The sequence below is a fragment of the Phocoena phocoena genome, chromosome X (genome assembly GCF_963924675.1).
Source record: "Phocoena phocoena chromosome X, mPhoPho1.1, whole genome shotgun sequence".
NCBI classification, from domain to species: domain Eukaryota; kingdom Metazoa; phylum Chordata; class Mammalia; order Artiodactyla; family Phocoenidae; genus Phocoena; species Phocoena phocoena.
In genome coordinates this window covers 65,373,863-65,390,999 of record NC_089240.1, presented here as the reverse complement: position 1 = coordinate 65,390,999, position 17,137 = coordinate 65,373,863, and the positions used below count along the sequence as shown (strand labels likewise).

The following is a 17,137-nucleotide window of genomic DNA, read 5'->3' as shown; positions in this document are numbered from 1 at the left end:
TATTAATCTTGTATCTTTCTACCTTGCTCAATTCATTTATTAGTTCTAATAGTTTTTTTTGTGGCCTCTTTAGGAATATTTGTATAGAGTATCATGTCATCTGCATGTAATCACAATTTTACCTCTCTCTTACAATTCAGATACGTTTTATTTCTTTTTCTTATCTGATTGCTGTGCCTTTGCCCAGTTTTGTATTTGGTTGTTTGGTTTTTTTGGAGTTGAGTTATAGGACTTCTTTATGTTTTCTGGTTATCAATACCATTTCAGATATATGATTCAGAAATACTTTCTCCCATTTTGTGGATTGTCTTTTCTTCTCTTGATAGTGACCTTTGATGCACAAAAGTTTTTCATTTTGATGAAATCCAGTTTATTTTTTGTTGTTGTCTGTGCTTTTGGTATCATATTCAAGAAAGCATGACGAAATCCAATGTCATGAAGATTCCCCCTCTATTTTCTTTAAAGAGTTTCATAGTTTTAGCTACTATTTTTAGGTCTTTGATGCATCTTGAGTTAATTTTTGTATGTGGTGTGAAGCAGGCATCCACTTTATTCTTTTGCATTTGGTTATTCATTTTTTCCAACACCCCATGTTGAAAAGACTGTCGTTTTCCCATTGAATGTTGTTGATACCCTTCTTGAAAATCAGTTGACAACATATATGCAAGGCTTTATTTCTGGGTTCTCTATTCCATTGTTCTATATGCTTGTCCTTTTGCCAGTACCATACTGTTTTGATTATTTTAGCTCTGCAGTTAGTTTTGTTTTTTTCATTTAAGTATAGTTGATTTACCATATTGTGTTAGTTTCAGGTTTACAGGAAGGTAGTTCAGTATATATATATTTATATATATATATATATATATATTCAGATTATTTTCCATTATAGGTTATTACATGATATTGAATGTAGTTCTCTGTGTTATACAGTAAATCCTTGTTGCTTTTGCAGTTAGTTTTGAAGTCAGGAATTGTGAGTTCTTTAATTTTGTTGTATTTCACAACTGTTTTGGCTGTTCAAGATTCCTTGAGATTCATCATGAATTTTAGGATGGAATTTACTGTGTCTGTGAAAAAACTTGGAATCTTGATAGGAGTTGAATTGAATCTCTAGATCACTTTGGGTAGTATTGTCATCTTAACAATATTTATTTGTGTCTTTAATTTCTTTCAGCAGTGAAAGTTTTCCTGTTTTGCAGCTTTCCGTAAGTCTTCCAACTCCTTGGTTAAATTTATTCTTAAATACTTAATTCTTCTTGATGCTATTGCAAATGGCATTGTTTTTTTAATTTCCTTTTTGGATTGTTCATTGTTAGTTTGGAAAAATGCAGCTGATTTTTGTGTGTGAATTTTGTATCCACCAACTTTACTGAATTTGTGTATTAACTGTTAAGAATTTTTTGTGGTATCTTTAAGGTTTTGTACATGTAAGATGTCATCTGTGGACAAAGATAAGTTTACTCTTCTTTTCCAGTTTGGATTATAATATGCTATTTTTTTTATAATATGCTATTTTAAACAGTTGTTAAGTGAACAAAAATGTAAAGTTAATTACCAATGATTTGTTTATAAAAAAGACCATTTTTGGTCAGTATACTCATGAACACATGTCCAAATTTTAGACTCTATATGGTCCATTGCTAGAAGACAGCCACCCATCTGTGTGAGCAGGTAGACGAATGGGGGAAAATGAAAAATAGTTTTTGTTTTGTTTTTGTTTGGCCATGCCGTGAGGCTCGTGGGATATTAGTTCCCCAAACAGGGATTGAACTTAGGCCCACAGTAGTGAAAGCGCTGTGTCCTAACCACTGGCCAACCAGGGAATTCCCGAAAAATAGTTTAGGATGTTACCATTGTGGAAGACTGGGTAATGCATACACAGGATCTTTCTTACAACTGCATGTGAATCTACGATTATCTCAAAATGAAAAGTTTAATTTAAAAAAGGCTAGCTCCTTTACACATATACTTCTACAAATAATGCAAAAGAGGTGAAACACTAGTAATTTTTAGAACTCCACATTTCTCATGGAAGAAATGTTGTAAAACATTCAGGGTGAAGAAAATGGCCCATAGTTAAAAACACTGACATTAGTACTTAAGACTTGTCTGAAATCTAGTCATTTATGATATGGTTAGCTTACATTAGGAATTTAGAATTTTTTGGTCCTCTTGAAGATAGGTAGATTAGATGTCATTGGTCATTTACATCAAGCCCATGTTGTAATTGTGTGTTTGTGAGTATGAAGGCTGATCAGATTCTTCTTCAATCAAGATTTTTAACTACTCTTAAGGATCATTTTAAGGACTTGTACCTAGAACCTAGAATTAAGTAGTGTATAGTACTGGTGGAGTAAGCTTCACATTTTGGTGGAGGAGGAAGAGAGTGACAGCCACGTCTGGATTTAATAAAAATAACTTAGTATAGTTCACAATTATAAAACTGATAAGTTAATGTGTGCAGTTTTGCCTTAGGAAAAGATCCTTCAATTTACAAAAGGGTTGATAAGTGTTGTCTTTTAAACAGTTTATTTGGTGTGTTTAAAATATCATTTCCACAAATAAGACTCAATTCCAAGGACCATCTCCAATGTATGACTCTAGAAATGAGGCAGATTTTAAAAGCTGACATCAGAGCTTTTATAAATGAATGAATATTTCCCTTCTAAATAGTCACCCTTGGAGGCCATACTGAAACCAATGATGATGTCATTCCTGAGGATACTTCAAGAACTCTCCTTTTGTAACCAATTTAGAAGACATGCAAGAAATTAAGTCTTCAGGAATACTTTGAATTTTGGCAAAAACTATTTTTAATGCACCTGATAATCTTTCATTATTCACCATACTTGACTCTAAATGACATTTGGCTCTTTCCAAATATCACATCTGCCCTTAGAGAGGATTTTTCAAATGAGTGGGCAAATTTTTTAAGTATCAATTTTTTTTCACCATTGGACTTATAGCTGGTCTCATAATGTATAATATTACACAAATATGTTCATTCCTAAGACTGCTGTCCTTCAGAGAACAAAAAAATTCTGATTGTATCCTCTTGTTTTAATTTTTGCATATTGAGGTACTGTTAATGGGCTGCATTGATTTATCCATAGTCTTGACCTTGTTCAGCTACAGTATGAATTCATGTGATAGCTGGCTTTGTGGTTGGATTGCTGTGAATTCTAGGAATGAGTGCGATAATCATTATGCTGGTTTGCTGTACTCTTTCATTTCTAAAGTACAGCGCTTTTGCTGTTTGGTAATCTGTTGATGAAACGATGTAGAATGACATCGTCCATTCTTAATTTTAGATTTTGGTTACCAGGAATATTGTGTGCCATTGGTTGACATGTAGCATCTTTTCCTCTGGTTCCATTCTCTAATTGAAGATTAAGGATACTGAGTGACTTGATGATAATTTTTTTGTACATTTGGCTCATTTCCAAAGGAAGGTTATGGCAAAAAGAAACCATACCCTCTTGGTACCTATATTCTAGAGTCAAGTTTGTTTTAAGATTATTTAAAACAACCCTCTCCACCAAAACAACCAAAATCCCACACACAATGTCTAGTTGCAGTATGCCTGTTAATTTCATTTCTTTTTCGTTCACTAAATATCTTGGGATCTTCCTAACCAAACGTAGAAAAATGGTACAGAGGGGCCACTGGGTTTGGTGCCCAGCACCCTGCTTGAATCAGGGTGGTATCTGGCCCATGAAGGCCTGACTGAGATGTTACCTGTTTCCTAATGTTTTTTTTTTTTTTTTTTTTTGTGGTATGCGGGCCTCTCACTGTTGTGGCCTCTCCCTTTGCGGAGCACAGGCTCCGGACGTACAGGCTCAGTGGCCATGGCTCAGGGGCCTAGCCGCTCCGTGGCATGTGGGATCTTCCCGGACCGGGGCACGAACCCGTGTTCCCTGCATCGGCAGGTAGACTCTCAACCACTGTGCCACCAAGGAAGCCCCTAATGTTTTAATGTGCATTCTTTTGATGATTAGTGAGGTCGGTGTGCTTTTTCTCCCATTTTTTTTGGTTACACAGTTATATTCCCTTTTTAAAAAATTTTTTGTCTTTTATTCATTTATCTACTAGGAATTTAGTATTGTTATTATTTTTTGGCCATGCCACATGGCATGCGGGATCTTAGTTCCCCCACCAGGGGTCAAACCCGTGCCCTCTGCAGTGGAAGCATGGAGTCCTAACCACTTGACTGCCAGGGATTCCCAGTATTATTTAGTATAATAAGAATCTTTATCTCTTTATTTTCAGATGAGTTTGCCTATTAAATTTTGGTTATGTTTTTGGAGGTTGCATGCAGAAGTTTTATTTCTTATGTAAAGTTTTATTACTTACATACATTCTTTTTTTTTTTTTTTTTTGCGGTACGCGGGCCTCTCATTGTGGCCTCTCCCGTTGCGGAGCACAGGCTCCGGACACGCAGGCTCAGCGGCCATGGCTCACGGGCCCATCCGCTCCGCGGCATGTGGGATCTTCCCGGACCGGGGCACCAACCCGTGTCCCCTGCATCGGCAGGCGGACTCTCAAACACTGCGTCACCAGGGAAGCCCTACTTACATACATTCTTGAATTCCTTCCTCTATTTTGCATTTTCCGTTGAGGTGAAATTCACATAAAATAAAATTAACCATTTAAACCATTTGTATATGATTTAGTTTTTAAAGTTTTTACTAAATTCACAATATTGTACAATTGTCACCACTTTCTAATTCTAGAATATTTTCATTGCCCCCAAAAGATAACTTATACCACCCAATTTCCCCCTTCCTTTATCCCCTGGCACCCACTAATCTACTTTCTGCCTCTGTGGATTTGCCTACTTGGGCATTTTACATATATAAATGGAATCATCCAATATGTAGGAATTTGTGTCTGCATTTTTTTTTTTCAGTACGCAAGCCTCTCACTGTTGTGGCCTCTCCCGTTGCGGAGTACAGGCTCCAGACGCGCAGGCTCAGTGGCCATGGCTCACGGGCCCAGCCGCTTTGCGGCATGTGGGATCTTCCTGGACCGGGGCACGAACCCCTGTCCCCTGCATCGGCAGGCGGACTCTCAACCACTGCACCACCAGGGAAGCCCTGTGTCTGCATTGTTTAGCACAAAGTTTCCAATGTTCATCCGTGCTTAGTATAGATGAATAGTTCATTCCTTTTAATTGGGGTATAATATCCCATTGTCTCTTCATCAGTTGATGGATATTTGGGTACTTTTCACTTTTTGGCTGTTATGAATATTGCTGCTATGAACTTTTGTGTTGTTTTTTGAGTGTGGGCATATGTTTTCATTCTCTTGGGTATATATCTAGGAGTCGAATTGCTGGGTTATTTGGTAACTCTGTGTTTAACTTTTTGAATTACTACTAAAATCTTTTTTATACTGACTGTCCCATTTTACATTCCCACCAGCAGTGTACGTAAGTTCCAATTTCTTTCCATCCTTGCCAACCCTTATTTTTTAAAAAATTATGATCATATCCATTCTAAAGAGTGTAAAATAGTATCTCATTGTGGTTTTGATTTGTATTTTGCTCTAATGATTAATAATCTTGAGCATTTTTTCATGTGCTTCCTATTTGTGTATATTCTTAGAATTGTATATCTAACTTCTGTTTTTTATCGAGGTATAGTTGACTTACAAAGTTGTGTTGATTTCTGCTGCACAGCAAAGTGATTCAGTTATGAATATATATACATTCTTTTTTAAAAATATTCTTTCCCATTATGGTCTATCATAGGATATTGAATATAGTTCTCTGTGCTATACAGTAGGACCTTGTTATTTATTCATTCTATATATAAAATCTTACATCTGCTACCCCCAACCTCCCACGCTATCCCTCCCCCAACCCCCTCCCCCTTGACAACCACTAGTCTGCTCTCTATGTCTGTGATTCTGTTTTTGTTTCATACATAGGTTCATTTATGTCATATTTTAGATTCCACATATGTGATATCATGTGGTATTTGTCTTTCTCTTCCTGAGTTACTTAGTATGGTGATCTATAGTTGCATGCGTGTTGCTGCAAATGGCATGATTTTGTTCTTTTTATGGCTAAGTAGTATTTCATTGTATATATGTACCACATCTTCTTTATCCATTCATCTGTCGGTGGACATTTAGGTTGTTTCCATGTTTTGGCTGTTCTGAATAGTGCTGCTATGAACATAGGGGTGCATGTATCTTTTTGAATTATAGTTTTGTCTGGATATATGCCCAAGAGTAGGATTGCTGGATCATATGGTAATTCTATTTTAGCTTTCTGAGGAACCTCCATACTGTTTTCCACAGTGGCTACACCAACTTATATTCCTACCAACAGTGTAGGAGGGTTCCCTTTTCTCCACACCCTCTCCATCATTTGTTATTTGTAGACTTTTTAATGGTGGCCATGCTGACTGGTATGAGGTGGTACTGCATTGTAGTTTTGATTTACATTTCTCTAATAATTAGCGATGTTGAGCATCTTTTCATGTGCCTGCTGGCCATCTGTATGTCTTCTTTAGAGAAATGTCTATTTAGGTCTTTTGCCCGTTTTTCAGTTGGGTTGTTTGGTGTTTTGTTGTTGAGTTGTTGTATATCTAAGTTCTTTAAAACCCATTTCAAATTGGATTTGCCGTTTTACTGTTTAATTGTAAGAATTCTTTACATTATTAAAAGGGTATATATTTTATAAAAGGATTATTTTATTATTTATTATTATTATTATTTTTTTTTGCGGTACACGGGCCTCTCACTGTTGTGGCCTCTCCCGTTGTGGAGCACAGGCTCCAGACGCACAGGCTCAGCAGCCATGGCTCACGGGCCCAGCCGCTCCGCGGCATGTGGGATCTTCCCGGACCGGGGCACGAACCTGTGTCTCCTGCATCGGCAGGCGGCCTCTCAACCCCTGCGCCACCAGGGAAGCCCTAAACTTTTAACTTTTTATAACCTTGTTTGTTGGATTACAGATACACTTATTATGTAACTTAGTAGGATATGCTATGATAATTTAGTTATATAAATATTTCCATGGGAATCTGTGAGCTCTTCTAGGTCCTGTTCTATTCATCTTAGTGTTGGTCATTTATACATTTATTCTGTTCTAAGCAGAAAGTAGAATAATAAACAAAAGAACTACTGAAGGCTTCCAGAGACTAAGTGCTCAGGAAATATATTTGATAAATTACTGGATTATTATTTTAAATGATGTAAAGCAAAATCTCATACTACCAGCATTTTCCTTGATTAGTACTTTTTAATTTATTTTATTTAAGTATAGTTATTTTACAGTCTTGTGTTAATTTCTGTTGTACAGCAAAGTGATTCAGTTATACATATATGTATATAGATGCATTCTTTTTCATTTTCTTTTCTATTATGGTTTATCACAGTTCTTGAATTATACTTTTTTAAAAAAAAATAATTTTATATTGGAGCATCATTGATTAACAATGTGTTAGTTTCAGGTGTACAGCAAAGTGATTCAGGTATACATATATGCATATATATACATTCTTTTTCATATTCTTTTCCATTATGGTTTATCACAGTCCTTGAATTATACTTTGATTGTAGATAAGTGTACAGGTAGATTTTGTTACTCATGTTTTCATATCCTCAGTGAAATAAAGAAAATTCATTTTCTTTAATTCTTATTTTAAGTATGCATTCTTTCAGACCACTTACAGTGTAGATATATTTTCAGTTTGTTAAACTTTATATTTAATTTAATATATGACCTGGTAAGTTAGGATATTCTTAAAATTTTTATTTTGACAGTGAAAGCAAGTTGAATACATTGGTGCAGAAGCTTCATGACTTTCTGGCACACTCATCAGAAGAATCTGAAGAAACAAGTTCTCCTCCAAGACTTGTGATGAACCAAAGCACAGGTAAATTGAAAAAGGATGTGTAACATCTTCTAGTCTATTTTCCATTTATTTTTGAGCAGGTGCAGTTATTAAAGTCTTTAATAGCCCCTGTGTATCTAGTAGTTAGATAATATCTGATACTTGAGATTTTAATTCAGATAAGTAAAAAGTATAAGGTTTTATGGTTATAGGTGCTTAGAGAAGCATATACGTAGGGTTTTGTGTGTAATAGAAATGTTTTATAGAGGTGGGTGATGAGGTTATCTGTTTAAAATAGATAGTATTAGAAGTTGTAGGAATAGTACAGAAATATATTATCCTAGAAGTTATTCATGTATTATGAGTTACATTTTTATATTGTTTGATAACTTCTTTGAGTAGATTTGGTACATAAATTTTTTTTAATGAAAAACAACATCTCCTCTCTACCTCCATTTTTCCTTTTTAAAAGTATCTTGTATCATATATGATGATTACCATCATTTGTTTTGAGGTTTTTAAGGGTAGCCACATATATAAGAGGTGAATACACACACACACACACACACACTCACACGTACTTGCACACAAACACAATATGTACAAAAAGGGTGAAGAGTGGTAGATCACAGTGAAAAGTTCAGCCATATGTGTAATTAGATTACCAGAAGGAGAAAAGAGAGAGTGGGTCAGAAGCTGAGTTTGATGAGATGAGATATTCACTGAGCATTTTCTTTTTTTTGTTTAAGGATTTATTTATTATTTACTTATTTTATTTATTTTTGGCTGTGTTGGGACTTAGTTGTGTGCCGTCTCTTTCATTGTGGTGCTCAGGCTTCTTTCTAGCTGTGGCGTGAGGATTTTCTCTTCTCTAGTTGTGGCGCGCAGACTCCAGGGCTCTGTAGTTTGCAGCATGCAGGCTCTCTTGTTGAGGTGCGCAGGCTCTCTTGTTGAGGTGCGCAGCTCTCTTGTTGAGGTGCGCAAGCTCAGTAGTTGTGGCGCACAGGCTTAGTTGCCCCATGGCATGTGGGGTCTTAGCTCCCTGACCAGGGATCGAACCTGCATCCCCTGCATTGTAAGGTGGGTTCTTTACCACCAGACCACCAGAGAAGTCCCTCGCTGAGCATTTTATAAAAGTGAAGAAAGACATCAAGCTGTAGATTCATGAAACACTATGAACCCCACGCAGGATAAATAGAAAACTACAACTATGAATATCATAATTAAACTCCTAAAGAACGAAAACAAAGAGAACAATCTTAGGAGCAGCCAGAGGAAAAATGTCTTTGCTTTTTGAATGTTGAATGTTTCTGAACAACAGTAACACTGATAGCTCATTTGACGGCAGGAATTTTAGAAGCTGGATGATGAAGAAATGATTTATTTAAAGTGAGAAATGAAAATAATTGCCAGCGTCAAAGTTTTCTCAGTGAAAACATCTTTGAAAAGTGAAGGTGGAGTAAAGATAAAAAGTGAGAACTTGATGTCAGCACACCGACACTAGAGGAAATAGTAAAGGGTTTTCTTAAATGAGAAGGAAAATAATTCGAAATGGTGACACCAAAATACAGGAAGTTACAAATAACAATGGGAGGGATAAATAGGTGAATAAAATGAAATATGTACTTTTATCTAATCCACAGTCCGTAGTCTTAATTCATAAATTGCCCCAACAGTGTTTTCATAGGTAACTTCCGCCCCCTGCAAGTACAGCATCCAGTTGAAGATGCCACATTGTAAATAGTTATTTGGTCTTTAGCCTTTTCATATCTGAAACAAGCTGGAACCATAACATTTTTCAAATGTACAGATGTATTATTTTGGTGGTTGTCTCTCAATGTGGATTTGTCTGATCAGTTATAATTAGATTGGGAGTTTTAATTTTTGGCAGGATTGCCATGTAAGTGGCATTATGTTCTTGTCCGTACATCATATCACAAGGCACGTGATGTAATCTCCCCGTTTATTGGTGATGTTAACTTAGGTTATTTGGTTATGGTTGTTTTTCTAAGTTAAGCCACTGCAAAGGTATGATTTATTCCTTTGTAACTAATTTGTTGAAGATTACTTTGAAATTAACTTAGGTTTTTTTTTTTTCTTTTTTTTTTGCGGCACGCAGGCCTGTCACTGCTGTGGCCTCTCCTGTTGCGGAGCACAGGCTCCGGACGCGCAGGCTCAGTGGCCATGGCTCACAGGCCCAGCCGCTCCACGGCATGTGGGATCCTCCCAGACCGGGGCACAAACCCGTGTCCCCTGCATCGGCAGGCAGACCCTCAACCACTGCGCCACCAGGGAAGCCCCCTTAGGTATTCTTTTCATCATCAGAAGTGAGCTTTTATGGTTTCTTACTGCAAATTACCACAAACTTGGCATCTTAAAACAACCCAGATTATTTATTTATTTATGGCTGCATTGGGTCTTCGTTGCTGCACGTGGGCTTTCTCCAGTTGTGGCAAGCGGGGTCTACTCTTCGTTGTGGTGTGCAGGCTTCTCATCGCAGTGGCTTCCCTTGTTGCGGAGCACGGACTCTAGGACTCTGGGTGTGCGGGCTTCACTAGTTGTGGCATGTGGGCTCAGTTGTTGTGGCTTGCGGACTCTAGAGCGCAGGTTGAGTAGTTGTGGCACATGGGCTTAGTTGCTCTGCAGCATGTGGGGTCTTCCTGGAACAGGGATCAAACCTGCATCCCCCACATTGGCAGGTGGATTCTTAACCACTGTACCACCAGGGAAGTCCCAACCCAAATTTATTATCTCATAGTTCTGTAGGTTTGGAGTCTAGGTAGATTTTGATGAGCTCTGCTAAGGGAATCACAAGGTCTAAGTCAAAGTGACAGTAAGACTATGTTCCTTTCTGGAGACTCTGTGGAAAAATCCATTTCCATGCTCATTCAGGTTGTTGGCAGAATTCAGTTCATTGTGGTTGTAGGCCTGAGGTCCCCATTTCTTGCTGACTATTGGCCAGGATCCTCTCAGCTCCTTAATTTCCTCTCACATGGCCCCCTCCATCTACAAAGACATCAAAAACATGTGTCTTCCTCATGCTTTGAATTTCTCTGACTTATCCTTTTGCTTCTCTGCACCTTCTGCACGAGCTGGAGTCAGTTTTCTACTTTAAAGGTCTCATGTGATTAGACTAGACCCCCTCCTTCTCATCACTTCCCAATGAGCTCCCATTTTTAAGGTCAACTGTGCCATTTTACATAGCAAAACCATGGGAGTGTTATTTCCTCACGTTCACAGGTTCTCAAGATTCGGGATCATGAAATCTTGGGGACCATTCCTAGAAATTCTGCCTACACCACATCCATTCACGATTCTTGTGGCTCAATGATATGTTACTATGATGGGTTCAAAATCATGATGTTCTGATCTATCATTCCTCCTATGTTTTAGTTGGCATATTACTATAAGGGAGAAGTTTACATTTCTACGCTCTGTATTCATTTGTTTATATTAGTATATACTAATTTTTTTCTTTTTCCATGAACATTTTCTTACTGTCATTATTTTAATATCCAAATTGTACTAGTATTGGCTAGTGGGAACCCCTTTTGTATGGCTCCTGCAGACCTTTTCACAAGTCTTCATCAACCTTGAGCACTTTCTTACTTTCTGCTCTCACAAGATGTTCATTATTTACTTTGCACTGTCCCTTCCCCAGCCCTGGAATCAGTTATTTCTCCAAGGAGTTCTGATTCCTTTTAGTGGGATATGGTATTTAGAAAGCAATATCTGGGTGTATGATGTGCTTATTGCCGCCAGGATGTCTGCTTCCAGGCCCTTTAGCAGAGAAAGCCAGTATATGTGTTATGTTTTCATGCACTGATATTGATACTTTTAATTTTACTTTGGACTACAGACATCATTCTAGTCTTCCTCTTTTTGTATTTTAACTTCTTACTGCAACAGAAAGGTGGCTCCCATTATCCTCAGTTTATGTACTCAGTTGATCAGTCTTCATTGTATCCACGTGGTTTCAAATTTGCAAACCAAATCATCACAATAAAGAAACCTAACTAGTGTTAAATATTTGTTTAAAGTTCCTTTTGTCTTTAGAATGAAATCATAGTGTCACAGTTCTACATTCAGTAGTTAGTTGGGGAGTTCTGCTTCTGGTAGTGGCAGAGTAGCTCTGTATGGATAAACAGATATCTCTCACAGATACCAATTATTAATTCTGGCCAAAACACTGAACACAATGATGTGAGGAAACTGAACAGTGACACAAAGCAGACACAAATTGGAGTAGGGTCAACCCATGGAAGAAAGAAGTATTAATGGCTGAATTCCCAATTGTTAAGCCTTTTTTCCTTAGGAAAGGTGCCAGTTAGCTCCATCAGTGGAATTTAAGACTTGGATAGCTCTGTCCTTCTGGATATGCTGTTTGAGCTTGCAACCCCACTACTTCTGATAGCCTTCTTGCGACTAAGGTTGAACCAGCATAAAACTCAGCATTTGGTCCAAGGTGGTGGTGTAGGAAGACCCTGATCTCACCCCTCCCCACAGACACACCGAATCTACAGCTACGTAAAGAGTGATGCCTCTTGCAGAAGAACTGAGGTCTGATTAAACAGCTTCTCCACAACAAATGATACAAGGACCACATAGAGATTGGTAGGAGACACAGAGAGAGAGTATTGATGGGAGCCCCACTTCAGTGTGGTATACTGCCGTGGCGAGGGATATCACTAAGGGGCCTGTGTACAGACCTGCCTCCCCTGGGGCAGAGAGAAAAAACCGTGGTTTAAAGGGGATCTAGACTGTACATGAAGGAAATCCACTTACTAACCCTAGAGTGTCTGCTGAATGGGCAGAGAACTGCTGGAACTATCTCCAATGTTGAAGGTGCTAGAGAGCACCATTTTTTGTGTTCCTCCTTTACCTTGATAGCACAAGTGGGAACATAGTCCACGTTCTCTAGCTGGCCTTCCAAGGCCACCTCAGCATACCTCTGGCCCACACAAGCTATAGGCGTCCTACCAAGGCAGCCTGAGTATACAGTGCCCCAGGACCCCCCGGCTCATGACTTATTAGGCTCCAGCCGGCTTGCCAAAGCTGCCTGGCACATGCAGACTACACAGGGGATGCTCTTAACTGAGCTTATGCCTTCAAGACCGGGAGAGGTACCTGTTTTGCCTGATGTATAGAAAGAAACACAAAGTCAAACAAAATGGGGACAGAGGAATATGTTTCAAGTGAAAGAACAAGGTAAAACTGCAGAAAAAAATCTTAATGAAGTAGAAATAAGTAATTTGCCTGATAAAGAATTCAAAGAAATGGTCATAAAGATGCTTACCAAACTAGGTAGAAGAATGGAGGAACACAGTGAGAACTTCAACAAAGAGAAAATGTAAAAAAGAAACAGTCAGAACTGAAGAACACAATATTGGAAAATACAGTAGAGGAAATTAACAGCAGAGTAGTTGATACAGTAGAACACATCAGTGATTTGGAAGACAGAATAGTGGAAACCACCCAATCAGAACAGGAAAAAAGAAGAATTTTAGAAAATGAGAGTTTAAGGGATCTCTGGGGGGCTTCCCTGGTGGCTCAGTGGTTGAGAGTCTGCCTGCTGATGCAGGGGACATGGGTTCGTGCCCCAGTCCGTGAGGATCCCACATGCCGCGGAGCGGCTGGGCCTGTGAGCCATGGCCACCGAGCCTGCGCGTCCAGAGCCTGTGCTCGAGGCCACAACAGTGAGAGGCCCGCGTACTGCAAAAAAAAAAAAAGATCTCTGGGACATCAGGAGTACTAATATTCTCATAGTAGGGGTAGGGGTCTCAGATGGAGAAGAGAGAGAGAAAGGGACAAAAAATTTACTTAAAGAAATAATGTCTGAAAACTTCCCTAGTCTGGGAGAGGAAACAGACATCTAGGTACAAGAATCACAGAGTCCCAAACAAGGTGAACCCAAGGAGATCCACACCAAACATGTAAGTAAAATGGCAAAAGATAAAGTGAGAATTTTATGGGCAGCAGGAGAAAAACAACTAATCATATACAAGGAAAATCCCATAAAATTATTAGCTGATTTTTCAGCAGAAACTCTGCAAGCCAGAAGGGGGTGGCATGATATATTTAAAGTACTGAAAGTAAAGAAACTTCCAACCAAGAATACTCTACCTGGCAAGGTTATCATTCAGAATTGAAGGAGAGATGGAGTTTCCCAGACAAGCAAAACCTAAAGGAGTTCAGCACCACTAAAATGGCCTTACATGAAATGTTAAAACGTATTCTTAGGTGGAAAAGAAAAGGCAATAGTTATAAGAAAATATATGAAAGAAAAAATTCTCACTGGTAAAGGTAAATATATAGTAAATCAGCCACTTACAAAGCTAGTAGGAAGGTTAAAAGACAAAAAGTAGTAAAATCAACTATAACTACAATAAGTAGCTAAGGGATACACAAAGTATAAAGTTGTAAAATATCATGTCAGAAACAAAATGTTGGGGGGGTAGTAAAAATGTAGTACTTTCAGAATATATTTGAACTTAAGCAACTGTCAGCCTAAATTAAATCGGTGTGTGTGTATGTGTGCGCACGTATCAACCTGATGGTAGCTGCAAACCCAAAACCTACAATAGATAAACAAAAAATAAAGGAGCCCAAACATAAAGAAAATCATCAAACTACAAGGGAAGAGACTTCCCTGGTGGTCCAGTGTTTAAGAATCTGCCTTCCAACACAGGGGACGTGGGTTTGATCCCTGGTCAGGGAACTAAGATGCCACATGCCACGGGGCAGCTAAGTCTGCGTGCTGCAACTACTGAGCCTGTGTGCCGCAACTAGAGAGCCCACACGCCACAACTAGAGAGAAGCCCATGTGCCGCAGCTAAGACCCAAGGCAGCCAAAAAATAAATTAATAAAATATTAAAAAAAAAACTACAAGGGAAGAAACCAAGAGAAGAAAGGAATAGAGAATAACAATAAAAACAAGCAGAAAATAATTAACAAAATGGCAATAAGTAAATCCTTATCAATAACCACTTTAAATATAAATTGACTAAATGCTCCAATCAAAATAGAGATGGCTGAATGGATTAAAAAGCAAGACCCATTTATATGCTGCCTACAAGAGACTCACTTCAGATCTAAAGACAAACAGAGTGATACTGAAGGGATTGAAAAAGGTATTCAATGAAAAAGGAAACGAAAAGAAAGCAGGGGTACTAAACAAAATGCTACAAAACCAATGTATCAACGAAGAAGTCAAAGAGGAAATTAAAAAATACCTTGAGACACATGAAAATGGAAACACAACTTTCCAGAATCTATGGGATGCAGCAAAAGCAGTTCCAAGAGGGAAGATTATAGTGATACAGGCCAACTTCAAGAAAAAAGAAAAATCTCAAATTAAAAAAAATGTAGCTTTACATTTAAAGGGTCTAGAAAAAGAAGAACAGAACGAGGCCTGACTTAGTAAAAGGAAGGAAATAATAAAGGTCAGATTGGAAATAATGCAACTGATAGCTCGTCTTCTTCCTCTTAACAGGGTCTTTTGCAGAGTGAAAGTTTTAAATTTTGAGGAAGTCTAATTTATAGATTTCCTTTTGAGGATCATGCTTTTCTTACATATAAAGGAGCTAGAAAAAGAAGAGCAAACAAAACCCAAAGTTAGTAGAAGGAAATAAACCATAAAGATCAGGGCAGAAATAAATGAAATAGAGACTAAAAAATAATAGAAAAGATCAATGAAACTATGAGCTAGTTTTCTTTTTGAAAATGTAAACAAAATTGAAAAACCTTAAGTCAGACTCATCATGAAAAAAAGAGAGTCCAAATAAATAAAATGAGAAAGGAAAGAGGAAAAGTAACAACTTATACGACATCAATGCAATGAATCCTAAGAGACTATTGTGCCAACAAATTGGACAACATCAAAGAAATGGATAAATTCCTAGAAACTTAACAATTTTCAAGACTGAATCATGGAGAAATACAAAATCTGAACAGACTGATTACTAATGAAATTCAATTAGTGATCAAAAAACTTCCAACAAACAACAGTTGAAGAGCAGTTGGCTTCATAGGTGAATTCTATCAAACATTTAAAGAAAAATTAATAGTTATCAATATTGTAATAACTTAGTATGGTGACAGATGATAACTAGACTTGTAGGGGTGGTCATTTTGTAACCTATAAAATATTGAATCACTATGTTGTGCACCTAAAACTAATATATTAAGTTAATTATTTTTCATTTAAAAGAGTTGAATGGAAACCTGCATTCTTGATGAGGCATAAAGGAATTTAGGGAGACCACAGTAGGTTTAGTAAAATGAGAGGGGAGATCCCACCTAGAAGAGAGCTACAGTTTGGGAGCTCTGGAACCTGCAAAAACTCTTGCCATATCTGGTTGATTCACAAGTGCAGCCCAGATTCTAGGTAGCCCAGTTAGGGCTAAAAGAACAGAATAAAGCTTTCAGCAGCTTACACTAGAGGGTTTATATTTTGGGGTTTGATTTCAGGTAAGTTGACTATCCACTTTTAACAAAAATAACAACTGTAACAGCATGCAGTGTTTTCACTGTATCTTTAAAAATGTCCAGTGCCCAATCTGAAATAAAAAGAGGAAATTGTGACTCATGTTCAAAAGGAAAGGCAAGCAGTAGAGACAATCCACATATGTCTCAAATGTTAAAATTAGCAAACAATATTAAAGCAGCTATTGCAACTATGCTTTAGTATAATAAAGCAAATACATTTATGTTGAATGGACAGGTAAGAAATCTCAGTACAAACATAGAAAATGTAAAAAAGAACCAATTTGAAATTCTAGAACTGAAAAATAAATTTCTGAATAACAAATCATTGTTTGTACTTAACAGGAGATTAGAGATAGCTGTAGTAGTGTCAGTAAATTTGATGATAGTCTAATAGAAATTATCCAAAATGAGAATAGAAAACATTGAAAAATAAAAAGTGTGCAGAACACTTGCTCTTCAGATCCTTTCCCCAATAAATCTGTGTAGTTATCCACCAAATACATGTAAAGAATAGGAATGTTTAATGATAGAGAAAAAAATGTTGATAGAAACTCTCAGTTGGCCCAGTGTTTTGTAGTTAGCCATATACTAATCTTGCACATACTTTGATACATTTTTACCTTCTTACTTCATTTTTGTGGTGCTATTTTACATTCCCTGGTTTTTAAATTTCAGATTCCAATTGTTCATTGCAGGAATTCAGTTATGTTTTTTATGTCGACCTTGTATCCTGTGAACTTGCTCTAGGTAGCTTCTTTTTCATCTTTTAGATTTATTGAAATTTTCTACCTAATCTGGTTGT

General features: G+C 37.5%; 1 protein-coding gene across 2 annotated transcripts in view; it reads left to right on the top strand.

Moving 5' to 3' along the window:
* The window catches only part of ATRX (ATRX chromatin remodeler), a 243,199-nt gene that overhangs the window by 45,148 nt on the left and 180,914 nt on the right, over positions 1-17,137 (top strand). The window contains exon 2 of one of the 2 annotated variants that reach the window (XM_065900087.1): positions 7,777-7,889. In XM_065900087.1, coding sequence (XP_065756159.1) covers positions 7,777-7,889 — 113 coding nt within the window. Of the gene's footprint in view, positions 1-7,776; positions 7,890-17,137 lie in introns of those variants that run through there. The other variant, XM_065900088.1, reaches the window with a different exon arrangement.